At 42.2% G+C, this 23,522-nt stretch overlaps 1 protein-coding gene across 2 annotated transcripts in view; it reads left to right on the forward strand.

Moving 5' to 3' along the window:
* Positions 1-2,195: 2,195 nt before the first annotated feature.
* Positions 2,196-23,522, forward strand: part of NELL1 (neural EGFL like 1) — a 1,037,291-nt gene continuing 1,015,964 nt past the window's right edge. For both annotated transcript variants that reach the window (XM_049781002.1, XM_049781004.1), the window contains exons 1-2: positions 2,196-2,304; positions 12,847-12,975. In XM_049781002.1, the coding sequence (XP_049636959.1) occupies positions 2,250-2,304; positions 12,847-12,975 (184 nt within the window). In that variant the 5' untranslated portion in view covers positions 2,196-2,249. The remainder of the gene's footprint in view (positions 2,305-12,846; positions 12,976-23,522) is intronic.

Consider the following 23,522-nt stretch of genomic DNA (forward strand, 5'->3'; position numbering starts at 1 on the left):
TGTGTGTGTGGTGGATTTGGATCACATCCAGCTGTGCTCAGGGCCTACTTCTGGTAGTATGCTTAGGAATTACTCTTGCAATGTGGGAAACCACATCCAGAGATTGAACTAAGGTTGGCCATGGGCCAACGGCCTCTCCATCTTCCCTAAAGTCTCTCTATAAATATTTGGTACTGCTCAACATGTGTGATTTTTATGGTATTTTTATTATTATTATTTTTTAATTTTTTAATTTTTTTTTTTTTTTTGGTTTTTGGGTCACAACTGGCAGAGCTCAGGGGACACTCCTGGCTCTATGCTCAGAAATCACCCCCGGCAGGCTCGGGAGACCATATAGGATGCCAGTATTCGAACCACCATCCTTCTGCATGCAAGGCAAACGCCTTATCACTGTGCCATCTCTCCAGCCCCTATTATTTTATTTTTTTAACGGCAGCTTTAAATGTATCAAGCTGTAGGTGGAAGGAGAATAATAAAAACCCAGACAGATCATCTTGGGCTTGAGTTGAATCTGACATGAGTGGGAGTTCCATTTTAGGCTTGACATCAGTTTACCTCTGAATTTCTCAGCTCTACTTCTGGACAGCTAATGTGCTTCTTTGTTGAATTCCCTGTTGCAGCAGCACTGAGGAGCGAGAATTTACCTGCTTGTTCACTGTCTTTTATCTGCCTAGAGAACACAATGTAAAGGGCCAAGTGGGACATCGGACTTGCAAAAATACCCAGATAGGCCAAGGACTGGAAAGTCAATTTTCTCCCTTAATAAGTCGTGTTTATTTGCTAATGTGGTATCCAGAGATTAAGAACATGGGAGGTGGAAGGATACCAAAGAACTGAGAGGGGCTGTGTAAGGGAAGAGGATTCTGGCACATTGAAGTGGTTCCCTGTAAATGGGGGACGATGGCTTAGCTAGGCCCCTTCTTCCTCCTCAGGCATCCTCACTGCCTAAAGTAAAGGGGTGGGGTAGCTCAATCAGTTTAGATGTGCCCCACTAGGAGAGTTTTAAATCTGGCAAGGCTCACTGGGTATCACTGAGAAGCTCAGAAATCTCTGATTTCAAGAATCATACCCTAGTTAGAAATACCATTCCTGAAGGGAAGTGTAGCAGTCCAGGGAGGGATTCCAGAAAGGGAATCTACTACTCTACCTACTAATACTTTTCTGAAAAACTGTGCCCAGCTTTTCTCTGCAGAGACCTGACTAGCAGGGGACTTAGAGGCCAAAAGGAAAGTCCGAGTAGGACTTTTGACAAAACTATCTAAAAAGTCAGTGGAGGAAGAGAATTGGTTAGGAATTTCCCCTATGTGGCAGCATTTGCCCTGCAGAACCGGAAGGCTTGCAAATAGACTCCTTAAACCCCAAGAGTGACTTGCTCGCTCAGGCGTAGGGTCTCTTTCTTACACCCTGAGCTTTTGCACCCTCTTTACGCATGTCCGAAGCCTGCACCCAGCCAGCAGGGTCGTCGGGAGAGAGGGGACAGAGGACAGGTGCTGAGCCTTAGGTCTATATTCTCCCCTCCCTCGACCTTCCCAGAGCAAACCCCGAGCAATTATTCCCACGGAAGGGCTGGGAGCGCTCAGCGTTGGCGACGTCCACTGGGGTTTTATTTCCCTCGGGAAGGTGGGAACCCACCAAGGGGTGTGTGTGTGTGGGGGGGGGCGTCTCTGCACTTCTACATCTCTGTCCTGGTGAACTGTGACAACTTAGCTAGCCCCCACTGCGGTGCCAAGCCAGAGACGGCGACAGGGGCGACAAGTGGGCTCGAAGCAAAAAAAGAGGCCCCGTGCGTCCCAGCTCCTCCCTTTCCAGCCGCGGGTCCCGGGACTCCTGCTCGGGTGCTCTCCTCGAGTCCAGCCGCTTGGGTCCTTGAGCAAAGAGGGAGCAGCTTATCGGCGGTCCCCAGCGCCCAACGCCACCTGCCCGAGTGGAGGGGCCGAGCCCAGCGCCATCGCCCGAGCGCAGCCGCAGCGGGGAGCCGGTTGCATTTCGCCCCGCGCAGCATCCAGCCGCGGTGGTGGTGGTGGGTGGGGGGTCTGGGGGCGGGGCAGCCGAGGCCGCCTTCTCGGGTGCGATCCCAGAGCGTAGCACCCCGCGCTGCCGAGCCCCCTCCCACGCAACCCGCTAGCAAGTTTGGCAGCTCGTCGCCCGAGCGAGCGAGCGAGCGAGCGGTTCGCCTTGGAGAAGCCGGCGCGTTGCTTTGCTTGCCTCCTGGTTCCGCGCGCCGCGGTCGGCGGGGACTCTCGGGAGCGATGCCGCTGGATGTGATTTTAGCCGTGTGGATCTGCGCGTGCACCGCCCGAGCAGGTAAGCAGTACGGCCGGGGGGGAAAGAAGGGGAGCCCCAAGTGTAACCCACGAGGACACAGGCGTCGGGAGATTGAAACGGAGCTCCGGGGAAGGGAGTGTGCGTCCCCCCCGGACCTCCCTGCGCTGCTCCGGGCGGCAAGGCGAGAAGTGGGGACTCGGAGGCTGGAATGTGCCCATCCCGGGAAACCAGGCTTGGTGGGCGCTGGAGTGAGGGGCGCTGCCGACTGTGACACTCTGTTTCCGGGATGTCACCGGCTGCCGGGTCGAAACCCACAGCAGAACCGGCCCGGGAGTCCCCACACACCCCTTAACTTGCAAGGCGCAGTAAAGACCCCCTTTTCCCGGCGCCTTCCTATGCGCGTCTTAGAGGGGGCTCTTGGGTCCGGCTTGAGTAAAGAGCTGCGGGCTGCCGGCCCACCCTGGGATCCCCATCTTTTATTTATGTTTTTGGGGGATCACCTAGAATGATTCTTTTCTGGTTCCACCCCTCTCCCCGGGGGTGATGGTACAGTTTCTGGGGGCGATTAAAATTCTGGAAATGGACAGGGAGAGAGGTTCTCAATCTCCGAGCCAGTTTCCCCTAGTTCTAATGATAGGTTAGGGCTCCTGGAACGGAGAGTGCTGGGGACAAAGATAATCTGCGTCATTTTGCTCCGGTCCCCATGTCTTAGGACTCTAAGCATACCTCCTATCGTCCCCCCTCTACTCAGCGGTCCCCTCCTCTGGTTTTGGATAATCGCTCTCAACCGTCTCCTCTACGGGACTTAGAAGTCAGTGTGGGGAGAGGAGGCGAGGGTAGGGTGCGGAGTTGGCAAAATTAGGGTGTTCTGGTACCGGTAAGGGGTTGGGGGGGTGTCCTTTAGTTTTTATTCCATCCTCTGTTGGTGCCACCGACTTTGTACCCCAGAAGAATCAGGGTGGAGCCCTTTTCTCTGCCTTATTTCCCCCACCTCTTTCCCCCTCTCTTGTTCCCTTTCTCTAGGGGTGCACCTTCCTTTCAGGGCTGGGGAGTAAGTTGAAGCTGCGAGGACTGGGGAGGGGCACCGGCGTTTAGTTGGCTCAAAAGTTACCTCCGCTGGTGCTCGGGCCTCTGGTTTTCGACCACCCGCCAAAGGATAGCAGAGTTGGGCGTCTGGGAGCTTCCCGAGGGCCTTTCCCATTTCTCCAGGACGCAGTGGGCAGGGTTTTTTCTTTGCTTTATTAATCGTAGAGCGGAGGGTGTGGACTTCTCCGGGACAAAAGGAACCTCTATTCTATTTCCCACTTCCAGCCGAGCTTCCCAGGCAACGGAGAGGCTCTTGACAGCTGGGAATAGTTGCTGGTTGAGTTCAGTCCATGGCGCTGGGTTACTCGTGTAGAATCAGAAACACACTAGAAGGAACGTGCTTCTGGTCCAGGAGACCAGGACTGGCGACTCTAGTGCAGAGGTGGGCCATATGCTACTGGGGACAGTGCACAGAGGAAGCTAGAGGAAAGCTAGATGCGACACTGGAAAGAGAGAGAGAGGCCACGGGTCATTTCATATCCTCAAGTGTACTCCACCAACTAGCGAATCAGCCTAAAATCCTTTGTTCTTTTCAGACCTTTGAAAAGTCAGCTCAAAGTGTCTCGTTAACGAGTGTTGCCAGTCTCACTGCTTGTGGGGCGTTTTTAAGAACAGGATCTCCCCATTTCACTCTTTCATCCCCCCCACCTTCATTCTTAAGTTCCTTTACATCTTGTCCAAATTCTGTTTGCGGCAAAATTCATTCATATACTTATTCATTCATTATAAAATGCCAACTGAGTGTCTTGCCGGCTACTAAGATTGCTTAGACCAAAATGGATTTGGTGTCCGACTTTGAGGAACTTGGCGCACAGCTGAGAATCTAGCTAGAAACTGGAAAAGCTTTTGTGCTATACAGCTCCTGGGGGGGGGAAGGGTGTTGGGAGTTTAAGCAGCGGATATTAAGGACTTGGGAGCAGGAACCAGTCAATTCCGCATTTAATTATGGGGAGGGGTGATTGGTGGTCCAAAAGGGGGGGGGTAACTGGTGGTCAGGAATGCTCTAACTAGGTGGGAATATAGGAGAATTCTGGGGGGAGTTTTCCAGGAAGGCAAAATGAGGAGGCAGCACGTGCTAAGGAAGCGGTGGCTACATCTGTCCCCATGGTGATGTCAGTTGTTAGAACATACGTTTTCCGTGCGACTTGGCAGTATATAAACTCCAGAGACCACGTTACTTCCACAGAAATGAGAAGAATTGGAAGAGGTGGGGGAATTGAAATTATACCTTCATTCTTTTACTTACAATTTCTTGAGCTTGACGGGGGGGGGGTATAATTAGCAATTTGGTGATGGGAGCCTCTAATTTTCTTGGGAACAGTCCTCCTGTAGCCCATTCCCATTTTCTTACTTAGCAAAGGCTGCCTGGTGATTAGTTTATCAGGACCCAAACAGCTGCTTGGAAAGTTTATTTGTCAAGTGGGACAATTGTTGTCTGGGGTGTTAATAGACCAAGATGAAATAAACATGTGGTTCACTTAGCGAGCTACTCAGCTATCGCTGCCTTTTAATGGAAATGAATAGATGATATCAGGCACATTTAATTAAAGCTGCGCTGCAGTGGGGTAGGAGTTACATATGAAGATCTCATGATAGGTGTCACAGAAAGCTGTGTAAATTGCTCATTGTGCAGAAAATTTGTTTTAGTAAGTCAAGCGAAGTCAAGATCTGGATCATGTTATTTCTGGGTGAAAAATGCACATTCTAGGTGCATCATTGATTTTCCCAGATTATGAAAATTTAGAAGGCTTTAAAGGATTGCAATGATATATCTGTGCCGATGAAGTTTTTTTTTTAAGTGTGAAAAACCTGAAAAATAAAAGAATCTCATAAAATTCTCTCACTATCAAGTTGGTTAGCAGGGCAGGGGCTGGGGTAGATGGAACTGGAGGGGCTGGGAAAGCACCTTTTGCTGCCACCTGCTGGAAAGGAGAGTTTCTCTGTGAACACAATCCCAGGCCTCCCTTGGTCTTGTGAAAATATCAGCCCACTTGGAAAAGGCAGAGAATGTCGCCCTCCATGTTATCCAAGGAAATTGCTTTTGGGGTATTAAGACACTGGAGCAGCTGATGGTTCCAAATTCAATCAAGTGGTTGTGAAGTCCTGCTGTGAAACCAGGACTGGAGTCTTGCTTCAGCATCCCTGTCTCTGGACTGACCTAGGGAAGCAGCTGCATTCATGGCCAGTGCTCTGGATCTGGTTTCATGTGAGCTATACCCAGGAAGACTTGTTTAGGGACTATGCAACTCTGGTTCTGGGAACTTTCACTACTAGAGTGGGGAGGAGACCTGGAAGCCAGGGCAATAGATACCTTGGTAGCTGAGGTGGAGGTTCCTAGTCTCAGGACTAGGCCTACAGTACCTTTAAGCTGCTGACATATGGACTTCCATGTTTAAAGAAATTTCTTCCCGGGCCAGAGTGATTGCACAGTAGTAGGGCATTTGCCTTGCACCTGGCTGATCTAGGACGGACCTCGGTTTAATCCCCAGCATCCCATATGGTTCCCCAAGCCAGGAGCGATTTCTGAGCGCATAGCCAGGAATAACCCTTGAGCATCATTGGGTGAGGCCCAACCGCCCCACCCCAAAGAAATTTCTTCCCAAAAAGATCTTTATCTTGCTTAATTCTAATTTTCAGCTTCAACTCTTTGTTGAGCAGTTGGAGCCAGAGTAGAAAACTTGAATAGTGTATTCTTGGAAAGGGCAGACTTTTGGACAAGATGTAGAAACATGAAACTGAAAAATAGTTTTCTGGAACCATCTCTCTCATCCTATATAAGATTCAGGAGAGGTCATGTAAATGCTCACTTATTAATAGTTCTTCTAATTCCCTAGGCAGTGTGCAAAGTGCTACCTCTTATATTTCCTGCTTTTGGCACGAGGTATTTGCATCTTGAAGGGGACCAATTAGAGGGAGTAGAGAAAACTCTCTGGGAGTCTAATTGATTTCTCTTGTTCTGTCTTTTATGGGACTGTTTTATGTCAAAAGCAATACAACTATCCTAAAATTAGGGAAGCTCCTTCACTTGTGAGTTATAAGGAGTTAGTGAATTACATAGATTTAACATAAATTTCACAAAGTGCAGCCAGAGTTCAACTATATCTAATACATCAGAAGTTGGGTAAAAGACACCATGTTAAATTTGATTGGTTTCGGGGTGGGTGGTGGCGCTAAAGGTAAGGTGCCTGCCTTGCCTGCGCTAGCCTTGGACGGACCGCGGTTCGATCCCCCGGTGTCCCATATGGTCCCCCAAGCCAGGAGCAACTTCTGAGCACATAGCCAGGAGTAACCCCTGAGCATTACCGGGTGTGGCCCAAACACCAAAAAAATTTTTTTTTGATTGGTTTCATGAAAGATGTAGTAATTCCTACTGGGTGCCAATTCTGTGTTAGAAAGAACTACTAGGAGTGTTCACAGAGTTATTCTTGAATATTCATGAGCTTGGGAGAGAGTATTCTCACTCCCATTTTATGGATGAGGAAAGTAAAACTCAAAAATATTTTTTTATTTTATATTGAGGATACAGTTGACAGTAGGAAGAGAGACAGGACTGGCATGAGCTAAGTTGAGGGTAGTTTCTACAACATTTTCTCAATTGAGTGCGTTATTGTGTTCTCAGTGTTGGCGAAGATCTTACGGATATATTCTGATTTTTAGATCAGTTGCAAGATTTAGATCTTTAAAGTCAGTTGCAAGTCCTCTAGCCTAGGAGATTCAAGCATCTTAAAAATGACTATCCTGGGATCTTTAGCTCCCACATTGGTCAGCAATTGACCCAGTGATATTACATGAAAATTCAGTGACTTAGGCCAATTTCTTTTGATTCATTTGTCTTTATGTTGGGTTGGTGTTGGCCCCTCCAGACCAGGTTTGATTGGGTTTGGTTTCAAACTCAGGGTACTACTTTCATATGTCTTAATGTTCTTGATGAGTGGCCCAGCATGATCAAATCAGAGGTACAAGAGAATTAACTCACATCATAGGCACATTTGAGCATAGGTAATGTCACTGATTTCTCCTAGACTTAATATGCATGAATAGACTCAAAGACAAGGGGTTGGAAGGTTTACCTGCACTTTAGTGACAGGAACTGCAAAGTCAGACTCCAAAGAATGTGCCTGTGAAAAAAGAAAAAGCTTTGGAGCTTATTATTATTCAGTGAGCTAGTCTTTTTTGTTTTGGGGCTCTACCTCCTGATGCTCAGGGGCTATTCCTGGCTATTGCTCAGGAGTGACCCTGGTGATGCTCAGGAAAACAGGTGTGGTGCCAGGGATCTGCACCCGGTCTGCTGTGCAAGCAAGTGCATTACCTCTAGTATTCTCATTTTTTCCCCTAGAGTCATTTTAGGATAAAAGTTTCCTTGTTTTAAATGCCATTCTGAATTATTATTTATCCCCAAATATGCATAACACCCCCAAACAATGATCCTGCATCTAGTCACTGATTAGTTAGTCAGCCCTAGATTAAGGGTGGGTCATATGTCAGGTCCTGGAGCCCCACAATGGGCAAAGGGACAACAGGGCTCCATCTGTCCTCCTCTATTCACCTAAGGTTACATTGGCTGGACCACTTTCCAAATTCCTAGGCAGGGAAAGACGAGGAGGTCCTTTGAGATCACTCTTGATTTAATTTCTGCCATACTGGTATAGAACACTATAGATCAAGCTGAAATATGAGTTCTTTTCCTGTCTGTTCAAGGTGATCACAGAACTCCTGTTATGGAGCTCACTGGGAGAAAAACAACACCCTTTTCTGTAAAAGTCTCTTGGACTTAGGAAGACACCCAGAATCTGGCTGCTTTTTGCTCCTAATAGCACAGTCACTGTTGTGCACTGAGTCTATGGGAATGAATAGTATTAGGCAGGTAGTATGCAAAGTTGCTAGATCAAATTATAGATGGGAGCATTTCTCACTCTTTTCCCCCATTACTCACCCTCTATTTTTCTATTATGTTTGTTTGTGCATCACACCTGGTGATGCTCAGGGGTTACTCCTAGATATACATTCAGGAATTACTCCTGGAGTTGCTGAGTGAATGATATGGGGTCCTAGAAATTGAATACAGGTTGGCTGCATGCAAGAAAAGCATGTTCCCATTTTATGCATAATGTGTATAGGCACATTAAAATGGGAAATTATATACAAACACGTTCTTATCTTATAGAGATGGGAACACACAAATTTTCTTAAACGGTGACAATTGTGTCCACTGTCTTAAGTTAGATTGTTTATTTTCCCCACTTTTTATCTTTTTTCTCTTTATGATCTGTTCAATAAGGGATTTTGGTGAAAGAGTCTCTCAGTTTAATGCTTATGTTTGAACCAAGTCACGGGGATTGTTGGACTTGTTCTTGCAGCCCCCTTATGTTCTGATAACGCCAGGTGGCATTATTCCTTGTTTGCATGGGCACATTACAATGGAAAATACTATACATACAAATAAGTTCTTATCTAATAAAGATAGAAACACACAAATCTTGAGGTGCAATGGAACCTTACACCCTGAACATTGACATGATGACCTGGCACAGGTCTCAGAGGTTTGGGCATTCTCCTTTCACCCCTGAACCAGGGAAGCCATCTACGAAACATTCAAAGTTGTCTATGGCATCACCTGGAAGCAATCTTCTACCAGGGAAGACCCTACTGCTGCTCTGACATAGATTTACTCAAAAGAGTCTTCCCTTAACACTGAGAAGATTTAAACAACAACAACAATGACCTTCGTACTGGACAGGGCTTTCTGCATTGCCTGTTAATTGTGAGTTGAAACTAGACACCGCTCTGCACCATCCTGACTTCAATGTAGGATATACAGATTCCAGGATCTTCAATACAGAAACATGATACCAACAACAGAGACTGTGTGAAAAATATAACTGTATGGGCACTACACACAATGACCTGAATTGAACAAACTAGTTTGCCTGGAGCCTAGAATTGGTCTTATGTCAGGAAACTTCAGGGGTAGGGTCTCCTTGTAGTTAGGCCAAAGGTTTTCCTTTACATGTCCCCCATACTTTGGTGGGCCCATGCAAATGATAATTGCCACTCTATCATTGTTTTTACAGTGCTCCTTTGACTCTAAACCTTCAAGAAACCACTAGTAAAAATATCTGGAACTGCAAAAAGAAAAGGTTTACATTAGTGTTAACATATATGCTTTTAGTTACACTAGCATTCTGGGGGATAAAGGAGGGAGATAAGGGATATATGCTTGGGAACAGGTATGAAGGGAGGACAACACTGGTGGTGAGAAGGCCCTCATTTATTGTCACTGTGTACCTTAAACATCATTGTGTAAGATTTGTAATTCACTTTGGCCACAATTAAAATTAAAAAAAAAAAAAAAAGAACTGACACAGTTCCCTGCAACAGCACCAGGAATCGAAATTCTTCTGAGAAGTTTCTAAGACTGCTCTGGCACCATCTTGTGTTAGGCTAGATTGATACAATATTCTAACAATGAGGAACCAGCAACAACTTGATCTAAGGGCAGGTTGCCCTACTTCATCACCTAATGGTGAGATGAAATCAGAAGACACTCTGTCCTTTGATCTGCACAAAAACCAAAATCACTAAATACAGAAGATTGACTACAACTACCATGGCAGAGCACAAATTTTGGAGCCATAAAGAAAGACTTTATTTTAGACTTCATCCTAGAATATGAGCAAAAATCAGAGGACTGATTTGACAACCACAACTTTTTTTTGACAAACACAACTAAGCAGAAGATTTCCTAGCATCCTAAAAAGACTTGGGGCTTTTGACAATGAACATGTTCAGAGCCTGTAGTTGTTCCCATGACAATATGCTTTAATGGTGGAGAAACCCTGTATCTCTTAGGCCAAGGGAATTCCCTTTTGAATTTTCCCAGTACTTACGGTGCCTATGCTAAAAAAAAAGTCTAAAGGTGAAAAAAAAAAGAAAGAAAGAAAAGCATGCTCCTAGTTGTACTATTGATCTGCCCCCCCCAGTTATTATTATCATTACATTTTTTTGGTCATACCAGTGGTGCCCTTGAGTGATCCCTTCTGTTGTTTAGGGGGCTATCTATGCTGACTTAACTGGAGTTGGCCACATGCAAGGCAAATGCCTTAACCCTTATACTATCTATCTGATTCTCCAGTAATAATTCATTTAAACCAGGCTAGCATCTGCCTTCTTGTTGTGACCCAAAAGGCAGTGTTTGTTATTTGGCCACATTTTTCTACTCCTCTCTCACCTCCACTTCTTATTTGGCGTATGATTTTAAGACACAGGGGTCTGTGCTCCATTTATCAAATGAACACTTGGTTTTGGTTTGCATTTACTCTTCTAGAAACCCAGTGAGCCTCCCTACCACATCTTACCATTTTTGTTCTCTTGCTGCCATTATTCCAGAAGAATTTCCCTGACTCCTATTTCTAAAACCTTTACTAAATGTTTTCTATTCTATTCATTGCATTCAATTAATAGCAGTTATTCCATCACAAATGACTATATCAATTCTTTATTTATTTTGGGGTTTGGGAACCATATTTGGTGGTGCTTGGGGGCATCTCATCTCTGTTCTAGCATAATATGGTACTGGGAATTGGAGTGGGATTAACAAGGCAAATATCTTAACCTCTGTATTCTCTTTAGCTCCTTTGATCTTTCAAAATTTGTTTGTTTCCTGCCTTCTCCTCTGCTCCACACAGGACAGTCCAAGTGATGACTCTGAACACGGGCCTCCCATTGCCCAGAAATGTGTCTTAGGTTAAAATAAGTGTTCAGTGCTTGTTGAAAGTGTTGACTGTAGAATGAGTGAAAGAAGAGATTGTCTTTGGAAAGAAAAAACCTACTAAACCTTCTGTTTAGTATATTAGAAGGAACTCAACAAAATAGATGAACTGTGTCTTTCAAATAACACTTTAGGGATGGAGACAATATTGTGGATTGGTGGTTGCTTTGCAACCTGGGTATGATTTCTGGCACACCAGATAGTCCCTTGGTACTGCCAGGAGTGGTCATTGAGTGCAGAGCTAAGAGTAAGCCTTGAGTACTCATGGGTCTGGCCCAAACACCTTCCCAAATTAAATAACCCTTCAGCTCTCTTAATGGTGGCAAGTGTCACCTCCCTGGAATTTTTCTGACTCCCTTCATAGACAGTAGTCTGGTTTGTAGCAGCTCCTAATACCAAGTGGCAAGAAGAGGTCAGTAGATGTTCTTTTTTCCACCTCTATGAGATAAGGAATGAAGGTGGAAGGGCAGAAGAATCTCTTCTGTGAGACCTCAAGCTGTACCCCCAAGAACAATTATGGAGACTCTGTGACGAACTGGGTGCAATCTTTTCAGATATTGCCTTAGTGACTGAAATGTGTTAGCAAACAAAATGGATAGCAGTTGCTGTTGGAAATATTTCCAGCTGTGCCTCTGAATGGCCCTGTAGAGATGTTCAGCTTGGACAGATATTGCCTTTAGGAAAGGCGTAAACATGAGCCCTTAGAGCCATATTTGTCAGCCTAGGCCTGTATGGATATTTCATACAGAATGTGGGCCCATAATATGAGACTAGGGGGGTAATTGATGGCACTTTGGTGGGCCTGGGAAGAAAACAAAGTAACAAAAATGTGCAAATCACTACCTTAGAGTGTGTTTAGCCTTATTAATATATGTGATTAGAAGCTGCTTTCAGTCATAAGTACACCTATGTGGAGGATAGTGAGCTTTTGGATATAGACTCTGAGCTCTGTCCACAGTCACTGAAGTTCTTGAATAGGTGTTGTCAATGTATAAATTTCCACTGAGGAATCTCCAAAGAGTTCTTCTGAGGTTTTCCTTTCTTACCAGCCCCTCCACCCTGCACTTCACAGGGAGGTGGCTCTCTGTCCTGGCCCTCTTTTTCAGTGGGCCAGGCTTTATTACTTCTCTATGAATGGGGAAATCTCCTGGAGAAGTTCTGGGGTGACAACTTCCACAAAGCATCAGGCTCAAAGATAGGAAGAGCACAATTCCATCTTATGCAGTCCCAATATCTAAAAAAAAAAAAACCAAGAAAATAATCCCAAATTTCTTTTGTACTCACCTAACTGTGAGCCCACCCCAGAGCTGAATTCATTAGGTGGTAAAACTTTTGTGACATTTGCTTCAACTCTTAGAAGTTCTCTGAACAATTGAATGAAAATGTCTTGTTTCTATGCTCCAGAAAGATGGTATCCAATGATGGGGTCCTAATTCACACTTTCTGAAGGGTTTTACATAGGATGTAGTGTAGGTCTTGTTCACTTGCTCTTATGTGATTCTAGTTGTGGGTTTTGTTTAGTATTTTTTTATTTTGATATTTTGGGTCACACCTGGTGGTACTTAAGGCTCATACCTGGCTCAGCACACAGGGATTACTTTTAACAGGGCTCAGGGGACCATATGATGTACCTGGATTTGCAAGGCAAATACTTAAGCAGCTGTGCTATCTTACTAGCCAATACCACTCTGCACTTTAAACTAAGACAGTTCTTGGTTGTTTTGCAGTTATGGGTATTGGGACAGACCCAGACCTTCAGCTGGACATTATCACAGAACTCGACCTTGTGAATACCACCCGAGGAGTTACGCAGGTGTCTGGATTGCACAATGCCAGCAAAGCATTTTTATTTCAAGGTAACAACACTTCTTCTTTTGTGGGGGCATGAAGCTGGGACAGGTGGTGGGAGATGTCTCTGAGTTGATTCAACTGGTGCATTTGAGAAAATCTCTGCTATTTGTCTAAAGTGGTTGTTCTGAGGAATGTTCTTAAATGTTGAAGTTCCTTGGAGGAGGCTCAGAGTACTAGAGGACACTAGGGGGCAGGGTGGTGAAATATTTGCTCTGGCAAGGAGATATTTCTCTGGGGATTTTGGTGGGGTTCTAAAGTACAAAGAATTTCCAAAGTCCCAGGAAGCCATTTTCCAACCATATTATTTCTCCAATGATTATTTATATTTTTACTGTCCTTTCCTATACTTACACTGATATGGGTCTCTTCTATTAAGTAGATTCCCCAAACTGTGGGGCCATTTTCTTTAGAATACAGTTGACTTAGCTCTGCCAACTGTAAACTTGACCATATATCATCAAACTGTTCAACAAGGATTCATAAAGGCTGCAGAGGGAACTTCTTAAAAGCTTGGCCTTTGGAACCCAACTTGGGATCAAATTCTCACAGCTACTTACTTGCTTTGAGAAGTTGGACAATTAGCCTGACTCTGCCCGAGTACAAATCTAAAAACAATAGAATCTACCTCATGGGGGATGTTCCAAGGATTAGAGGAGCTAATCCATTAAAATAATACAGTAGTATATCCTCAGTAATAACTAGCTGCTATTATGAAGTAGATACCATTGTGTACTGGAAAACAGACTAATAGTAGGATTATCTATAGGAACATAGAAGGCAGATGCAAGTTCTCATTCTGAAACAGGGAAGAGGTCACTACACAAGGGACTATGGAATCACAGTGAAGGGATGCATGTTCAAATGAGAGTGGTTCAGGGGAAAATAACTTCATGGGTGTGAATGTTGGTGATAAATGTTGGATAAAGTGATATTATCAGAGACTTGAATAATAGACTGAAACCTGTATCTAAGAAATGAGGTGTCAGCGTTCTCAACAGAGGAAATACTATGTAACTTAGGGTAGAAACCAATGGAAGGGTAAATGTTGACTTGAGCTTAGTGAGTGAGTGGGATGGTGGGAGGGTGCTAGCTCACCTAGAACCTGTAGGCAGAACTGACAATTAGTTTCAGGTTTGGAGGACCAATGAGTATGGTTAGTGTCTGTTCTAATTGGGAGGAGATATGAACTTATGTAAATATCACCCCTGCTTTAGATCTTGCTAAATGGCCTCCTAGTACAGGGGCCTGGAATTTGTGGCAGATGAAAAGATGTGGAAGCCTGACTATTGTTTTCTGAAAGCTAGTGGCAAGTTTCTTTTAACTCAATTCTAAGAAGGCAATAAAAAGGCAATAAAAGGATTATTTCAGGATGACTGGACAAGTATTATGGCATGAGATTTACATATTTAATGTGCAGAAAATGTAACCTTGTCAATGATATATAGCAAATTCACTGACATTCTATAATGATACACACCCAAGCATACAGATACAGATTCCATTTACGATATTTTGTTGCATAATCATCACAGATTTTATGCCATTTTTTTCTTAAAAAAAAAAGGCAGGTCATGACCATTATGTGATGCTCTTAAAACAATTATTGTACTGAAAAAACAAGGTGAGATCATTATGCAATGGTAACAAATTTGGTGAAGTCCAGTAATCTTACTAAGGTATGGGGTGCAGGAGATGCGGTGGGTATGGCTAAGGTATGGTTGCATTAAGCCCTTTGGATGGGCTTGGATGGTGGTGGATGGTGATGGAGGCCTTTTTCCTCCAGCCCAGGAACACGTAGCTCCACCTTCTCCATCAGCCGGTGGGTCTGCAAGTTCAGGTGATTGTGGCAGCTAGAAAACTTCCACAGACAGGCTTCAGGAAATATCAGCTTTATTTGCCCTGGCCAACATGTGTGACCTATAATCTTAAACCTATTTAAGCATGGTCTTATCAGCTTGCCCTGCATCTAGCTTCTTTCAGCCATCTCTTCTCCAACCTCCATCTATGCAAATTCTCACCTAACACTGAGGCCAAACCTTTTGAAACCTCCCCAAAACCCCTCCCAGAAATGGGAGGGTCTTTCTTGTAGGTAAGCTTACACAAACCTTTTGAAACCTCCCCAAGACCCCTCCCAGAAATGGGAGGGTCTTTCTTGTAGGTAAGCTTACACAAAGAATAGGGATAGGGTTACAGCTAAGAGATTCAAAATTGAACCACACTTCTCTGCGTTGTGTAGGGCTTTGCAGAGTTACTGTTGAGAGTCCTGATGTTCTTAAATTGAACATTGATGCTGACACTTTGTCAAGGAAGTTGCGAAAGAACTGGCTTATCTGTAAACATCCCCAGGGCAGAAGTCATGGTTGTCTAGTTACCTCAATACCCCTCAGGACAAGTATTGTGTCTAACTTGTCCTAGGGAATTGATATACATTCCGAGTTGAATTACAATGTGCTCTGTTCTGTGTGTTCTAAATAAGACTTGTTACCTGTTTTACTCACTGTTCAAAGCTCATTCATTGATTTCCTCCACAAGTGTCCACTTCTTGGGCTGAAACTACTAAAATTTTTGCATTCTCTCTGTTTTTCAACTGCTTTTGGAATATTTGCTAGGCTTTAATGGGGAGGAATCTCCAGCTTCTTTGGTAGAGTAACCTTAACGTGGGAGTTTGAAGAGGGTTTTCTCTGTTTGCACATAATGAATGAGTTACCTTTTTCTCAAAATGCCTTTGAAGGATCAGAAGGTATGAATTTTTTTAATCATCCAGAGATCTGAGCTCCTATCTGACGTTGGAAGAAATAAGCAGTGTGATTCAAGGATTCTGTCAACTATTTCAGAGTTCAAGAGTGGGCCTAGGATTTATCTGAGAAAGATCTGGGGAGCAGCCTTTTTCTAGGTTCTTGAGAACGTTTTACCACAGAAATGCAGTGAAGTTGGACTGAAGGGAACAGAAAAAGCAAATGAGAGGACTGACAGATGCCAAGCATTGTTTTACAGGAAGGAAATATGTTCCTAGTAACAGGTTGCTACTAACACATGCTACCTCTCATCAAAAGGAAAGGATGAGTCTGGAATGAATCATAGAATTAATTCAGGCTCTAAAACCCAGCTTAGTATGCTCCTGCTGGATTTCAGAATATTGAGTGTTGACTTCATCTACTTCTATGCATTTTCTCTCTTTTGTACAGGAGTATCTTTCATTGGCATCCTATTCTTGTTCCAATACTGACTTTTGGAAGCAGATTACTTGGTTTCTAGTTTCGTAGATCTATAGATAGGGAAAATTTTGCTTCCAAATGGATATTACTCATACCTGATTTGTTATTTCTACTAACAATAGCCACACTGATTTAAGTCTTCTCAAAGACAATTCTAATTTTCTTCATCATGCTCTTTAATTCATAATGAATCCTCACTCTCATAGTGTTTAACATCTGTATTTCTACTAACAGTTTGTTCAAGGCAATCAGGGTTTTCTCAGGCTTCTCAAAAATTTTCCAGTTTGTGCTTGTCACCCAATGCCAACATCATTTCTACATTTAAAGTCTTTTTATAGCAGCTCCATACTTGGATGTGCCAACATTTATATTAGTTTCCTATTGCTGCTGTAACAGAGCAGCAGACATTGATCACTTAAAATTAATTTATTATCTTACAGTTCTGGAGGTTAGAAACCCAAACTGTATATAAATGTTGTATTGTTTTTCATACATTATAAAATAAAATGTCTCACACATTATAGCACATGCATGATTTTATGCATTCTAAAGATAATGTTCTTTTTCATATATATGTTAGAAGTATTTTTTCCTTTATTTAAGCACAATGGTTACAAACATGTTTTGTAGTTGGGTTTCAGTCATAAAAGTCATAAACGTGGGGCCGGGCGGTGGCGCTGGAGGTAAGGTGCCTGCCTTGCCTGCGCTAGCCTAGGACGGACCGCGGTTCGATCCCCCGGCGTCCCATATGGTCCCCCAAGAAGCCAGGAGCAACTTCTGAGCACATAGCCAGGAGTAACCCTGAGCGTCACAGGGTGTGGCCCAAAAAAAAACCAAAAAAAAAAAAAAAGTCATAAACGTACACTCCCTTTACCAGTGCAACCTTCCCATCACCAGTGACCCCCATATTAGAAGTAGTACTATGAATAATGGAATAACTGGATACATGGAATAACTGAATAAATGGAAAAGTTTTCATATTAATAATTCTTAAACCATTAACAATTTAAATTTTTGTACAATTATGATAGGCTTTAGGGGAATAAAAATCAAGATGTTAACAGAGCTGTGTTCTTTGTTTTTTTATTTCTTTTCCTGGGAGGGGTGCACACCCAGTGGTGCTCAGGGATTACTCAGAAATCACTCCTGGAAGGCTCAGGGGTCCATATGGGTTGCTGAGAAATGAACCCAGACACACATGCAAGGCAAACTCCCTACCTGCTGTGCTATTGCTAAGGTCTATCCTTCTGAATCCATTTCAGTTTTTCACCTTTCTGTGCTTCTAGAGGCTCCAGAGGTCGCCACATTCCTTGGCTTGTATCCCTCCCAACTTCAGCTTTTGTTACATTTCTGCTTCTATCCTCATATTCTCTTTTCTAATAATAACTCTCATTTACCATTTTTTCTTCCTTATGAAGATCTTTTTATTACATTGGACCATCCAGATATTCTCATTCTTCTCCCCCCTCCTTTTCTTCTATAGTTTTTGCTCTGTGCAGAGGGTCATACACACGTGGATGTAGGGTGCCAGGATTTGCACAGAGTTGTGACTCCTCATACCTCACTGACAAAGGTCGCAGTGATGCGATGTTTACTGAGAATAAACAAGGGTTCTCATGTATATAAGTAGGTGCTGTACCATTGAGCCACATCCCAAAACATTAAAATTTCATTCTTTTAGTATCCTTAATAATCACATTTGCAATGCCTCTTTAATTCCTTATATAAGACAACATATTTTTGATTTATGGGATTGATATGGACAGTCTTTTTTACTATCTTGTCTACTTTTGTCATGTTTTACTTTTATATACAAACATAATAGACTGTTTATGTTTAATTATATCTTTTTAATCGTATCTTTTGATCAGCATTAGAAAATTAGAAAATAAATCATAGTACCCTGTAAGTAGTATTTATGTGTTCTAGATTCTTATACTGATTCATAGTTCATTAGTTCAGTAGTTTAATTCATAGTTAAATCAAGTATTTATTATTATTATTATTATTATTATTATTATTATTATTATTATTATTATTTTGGTTTTTGGGTCACACCCGGCAGTGCTCAGGGGTTACTTCTGGCTCTACACTCAGAAATCGCTCCTGGCTCCTGGCAGGCACAGGGGACCATATGGGATGCCGGGATTTGAACCAATGACCTTCTGCATGAAAGGCAAATGCCTTACCTCCATGCTATCTCTCCAGCTCAATCAAGTATTATTTTTATCTTGTTGGAAGGACTTTATTTTTTTACTTATTTATTTGGTTATACCTTGTTCAGGTATCACTCCTGGCTCTGTACCTAATAATAACTTCTGGTGGGCTTGAGAGACCATATGGCATAGGGGGATGCTGGGGATTGAATCTGGCTTGGTTGTATGCAAGGCAAGCACCTTATCTACTGTACTATCTCTCCAGTCCTAGGAAGGACTACCTTTACTATTTCTTAAAGTATATTTTTGTTGGAGATGAATTCTTTCAACTTTGGTATTTCTGAAAAAGAAGTCTTCATTTCCTGAAAGAATTTATATATATATATATATATTTTTTTTTTTTTTTTTTGAAGTTCTTCCAAGTAGTGCCCAGAGGCAACAGGAACCACTCTATTATACTCTGTCAGCTAGGCCATGTGATCCAATTCTGGGGACTGATAACTTAGTGCTGCTCAGGCACAGCAGTGCAAGGTAACACTAATGTCACTTCCAGTGGTGCACAGGGATTTATATGGTACCAGCACTCAAATGCAGATTCTTTTTTATTCTTTTTGGGCCACACCCGGTGACGCTCAGGGGTTACTTCTGGTTATGCGCTGAGAAATTGCTCCTGGCTTGGGGATCAAAATGCGGCCTGTCCTGGGTTAGTGCATGCAAGGCAAATGCCCTACTGCTTGTGCCACTGCTCTGGCCCCATCAAATGCAGATTCTTATGGCACCTGTCCCCTTAGCTCTCTCCCAGGCCCTGATACGTGTATTTGCTGGGCTGACATTTTTTCTTCCATTAAGCATTTAAAGATTTGATCTATTATTCTCACATTGTTTCCAGTGAGAAATTTGTTCCCATCATTGTTTCTCTGTAGGAATGTAATTCTTCCCATTTTATTACTTTAAGAATATCAGTGAAGGGCTGGAGTGATAGCACAGCAGTCGGGCATTTGCCTTATATGTGGCCATCACAGGATGAAACCTTGTTTGAATCCCGGCATCCCATATGATCCCCAAGCCTGCAAGGAGTGACTTCTGAGCACAGAGCTGGGAGTAACTCCTGAATGCCACCGGGTGTGACCCAAAAAACAAAACAAAATCAGTAAATATTTCATTCTGGTGTGCTTTGGTGTGTGTTTGTGTAATATATGAGCTTTCATCCAATTTGGTACAAAATTTGGCCATACTGTCTTCAACTATTTTTTTCTATTGGTTTGTCTCTGCTTTCATTAGGAACCTGATTATGTATGTATTAAATTGCTTAAAATTATTCCACAACTCACTAATAATATGTTCATTTACATAATTATTATATATTACCTTTTAATTATTTTTGTGTGCTTATGGGTCTCACCCATTGATGCTTAGGGAATGCTCCTGACTTTGGGCTGAGAGATTTCTTTCAACAGTGCTTGGAAGTTCATGTGCTAACAGGGATCACACCCAGGTCCTGCTTGCAAAGCCCATGCTTTTTCCTTGGCACTTTTCCTTCTCTATGGGTAATTTATAGACCATTCAACTTTCCCTCTGTATTTAATGCTGTTAGTATCACGGTGTTTTTAATTTAATATATTATAGTTTAATTTTTTTTGTATTTCTGGATTTTTAGGCCACACCCAGTGTCTACTTCTCTTTGCTCAGGGGTCATTCCTACTAGTACTATGATGATGTGTGTTGGTGGGGATTAATATAGGATTGGTCTTATGCATGGCAAGTGCTTAACCTCTGCACAATCTCTTGATTCAGTTTCATTTCTATTTTTCCCCTTAAATTAATTTCTTTATTTTTAAACACTATATTTTACAGAACTGCTCATAATATAGTTATTTCTGGCAATCAATGTTCCAACACAATAACACCACCTGTGTAATATTCCTTCCACCACTGTCCCCAGTTTCCCAAATTCCCCCAAGTCTGTCTCTTGGTACTAATAATTTATTTAGGATTGCTTGCTACAACTAAATGGTAATGGAATTATAGAAAAAAACTTCATTAAAATAAAATTTGTGAAAATCGCCACATATTGTGATGGGGTCATTATGTCAGTGTTTGAAGGTTTACTAAGCTGTTTATTGCTAGTTGAGCATTCTGTTGTTGGCTTTGTTTATTGAGTTTATGTGATTTCTATGATAATCTCACATCTGCTTTGCTGTATTCTTACTGGGTAGTCAGTATTAAAATTATGGAGATGTCCTGTGGCTACTTACCAGTCCAGGACTTTGAGGATCTGTGGGGCTGGGCCAATGAGCTCAGAGTGATATAGTAGTGGTTTATGTCCATAGCTGCTGGGATTTCTGGAAGTACAGAGGCCCAGGGTGAGGCAAAATGCCTTGGCTGCAAAGAATCTCTGGAGAGGCTACCAATAAAACTGGCATAAGTAGAGTGGTTGGCAGTTAGGAGTCTCTGTAGAAATTAGTGGTAGAACCATGAATCTGTACCACTGGTGTGGCAGTAGGTAGGTCTGTCTGTGTGAGTTCCAGGTCTTGAGCAGGGTGGGTGACTTGCCCCACCCCCTCCCAAAAGGCTAGTATATTTATGCGTTATTTTGGCTTCTAGTTTCATTCTTTAAAAATATGTTTATTAACAAACCTTGATTTATAAAAAATAAGATCCAGTTTTATATAAATTTAAACTTAAAAAATTTTACATCTTCCTATAACTCTTTGAATAGATGTAATATGGTTTATTTCTTTTTGACAGTTAATTTTGATTTTTGTTTCATTGCTGAATTGATTATGTTTGACTTTTTCTCTTGTCCTTTTTTGTATAGTTTATCATTTTTTGTATTTTAAAATAAATTTATTTAAAGAAAGTGCATCACATAGTTGACATAACTGATCATAATACATTTGTTTCAAGATGACCAAAAGCAAAGTTATTAAAAATATAGAAAATAGAAGGAAAAACTAAAAAAAATGGAAGAGGAAAGAAAAAAAGTTCAGTAGCAAGTATATTTGTGAAAATTATTGTATCATGAATGAACTCGTTAAAGCTCTTTTTTTTAAAGAATAAGAGTTAAAAAAACAGTAAACAAAGGTTTGAGAGTGGCAATTGTTGTTGTTTGCATAGGCCCAGCAAAATATGGGGGAAATAGAAAGGAAAAGCCTTGGCTTGGCAAGGAGACCTTGCCCCTGAAGTATTCTGGCAATAAAGCTAACTCTGGGCTCCAAGCATATTAGGTTGTCCTACCCCTGAGTCATTCTATGTGGTCCCAGTAAAATTTTTTTCACACAATTGCTATTGTTGGTGTCAGGTTTCTGCAGATAGAGATTCTGGTTTCTGTGCATATCCTACATCAAAGTCAGGATGATGTGGAGCGTACTCTAGTTTTACCTCACCATTAGAGGGCAATGCGTAGAGCCCTGCCCTGAAAGTAGGTTGTTGCTGTTGCTAAGTTGTCTGGGTGTTAAAAGGACCCTCTTTGGAGTAATTCAATGCCAGGGCAGTGAAAGGATCTTCCTTGGTAGAGGTTTGCTTCCTGGTGATGTTATAGACAATCGTGCTATCCATGGTTCAGGGGTGAATGGACAATGCCTGTTCTTCTGAGGCTTAAGCCAAGTCATTATGACAATGTTCAGGGTGTAAGGCCCCACTGCATTACAAAATTTGTGTATTCCAATCTCTATTAGATAAGAACTTATTTGCATATGTAATATTTTCCCATTTTAATGTGCCTATGCAAAAAGGAACAATGCCACAAAGTATTATTGGTGCATATGGGGGCCGGGGGGAACATGTCCAACAATCCCTGTAACAAGGTTCTAACATGAACTCTAAACAGAGAGACGTTTCTACCAGAATTACTCATTGAACAGATCACAAAAAATAAACAATGAGGAAAATGGTCACTATATAAGAGGATATTCAATAAGGGTTATACCTGTTAAGGAAATACATCTAACATATTCAAAAGGAGATATACGTGTCCCTTTTAAGTCTTTAGAATTAGGCAGGAGGAGGGTGTGTAAAATGCAGAGCATCGCTTTGATCTGTGATTTGGCCTTATAGTGTCTGAAAAATGGTTTCCAGCAGTCCCATATTAGGAAACGCCCTCGAGTGGGGGACTTCTCAGAAACTGAGTCTGGTTATTATTTTTGACTGCACACTAGACACTTTACCTTGATTGGTACTGTGTATTTTGAATTCTCTCTCCCGCAACTTTCACTATGTTTTAAATTTTTATTTTTTATTTAAACCATTGTGATTTACAAAGTTATTCATAGTTGGGTTTTGGACATACAATGTTGCAGGACCAATCTCACCACCAGCGTCAACCTCTTCCATCAATGTTCTTAGAGTGCATCTCATGCCATCACCCTCCCTGCCACTTGCCAGCATAACAGGGATGTTTTAAATTCTGGTTGGTAAAGTTTGGGTCTTGTAAATTAATTGTTGATTTTGGCTTGGATATTTGGTTCTGTTCTTTCTTAACACGACCAATGCACGTGAGACCCTTTGACCTGTCCTCTGACCTTTCATATTTGTATTTCTCTTCCATTCAATTTATTTCCTTCTCACTATACTCAATGGCCTAGCATGTGCTTGACAAACCCCCATTTAAACAATTGCATTTTCATGCAGTTATCCTAAATGTCATATATAAATGATATCCTGTATTTAACTTTATTTAACTTAATATCTTTGAATTCCATCCATGTTATAGTAAATAGCATTAAAGATTCATTTCTTACAGCTATTTTGTATTTCATTGTATATATGTATCACATTTTCATCATCCACTCATCTGTTGTGGGGCATTTTAGATATTGTACTGAGTGCTGTGATGAATAGTTGTGTACATACATCCTTTTAGATGAATGTTTTTCTGTCCTGGAGATAGGTAACTAAAAGTGGGATTTCTGGGTCACATGGCAGTTTGATTCTGAGTTTACTTGAAATCTCCTTACTGTTTTCCATAGGGGGTGGACCAGGCACATTCCTACCAGTAGTAGATGAAATTCTTTTCAAACCACATCCTCGCTAACATAGATTGTTCCCAGTATTTTTGTTTGATATGTGCCATCCTCACTGGTGTAAGATGATCTTTCATTGCTGTCTTGGCTTGGATTTTCTTAATGATAAGTGATGAAGAGCATTTTTTTCATGTGTCTGTTAACCTTCTGTTGGTTTCTC

Source organism: Suncus etruscus, chromosome 9 (genome assembly GCF_024139225.1).
Source record: "Suncus etruscus isolate mSunEtr1 chromosome 9, mSunEtr1.pri.cur, whole genome shotgun sequence".
Lineage (NCBI taxonomy): Eukaryota > Metazoa > Chordata > Mammalia > Eulipotyphla > Soricidae > Suncus > Suncus etruscus.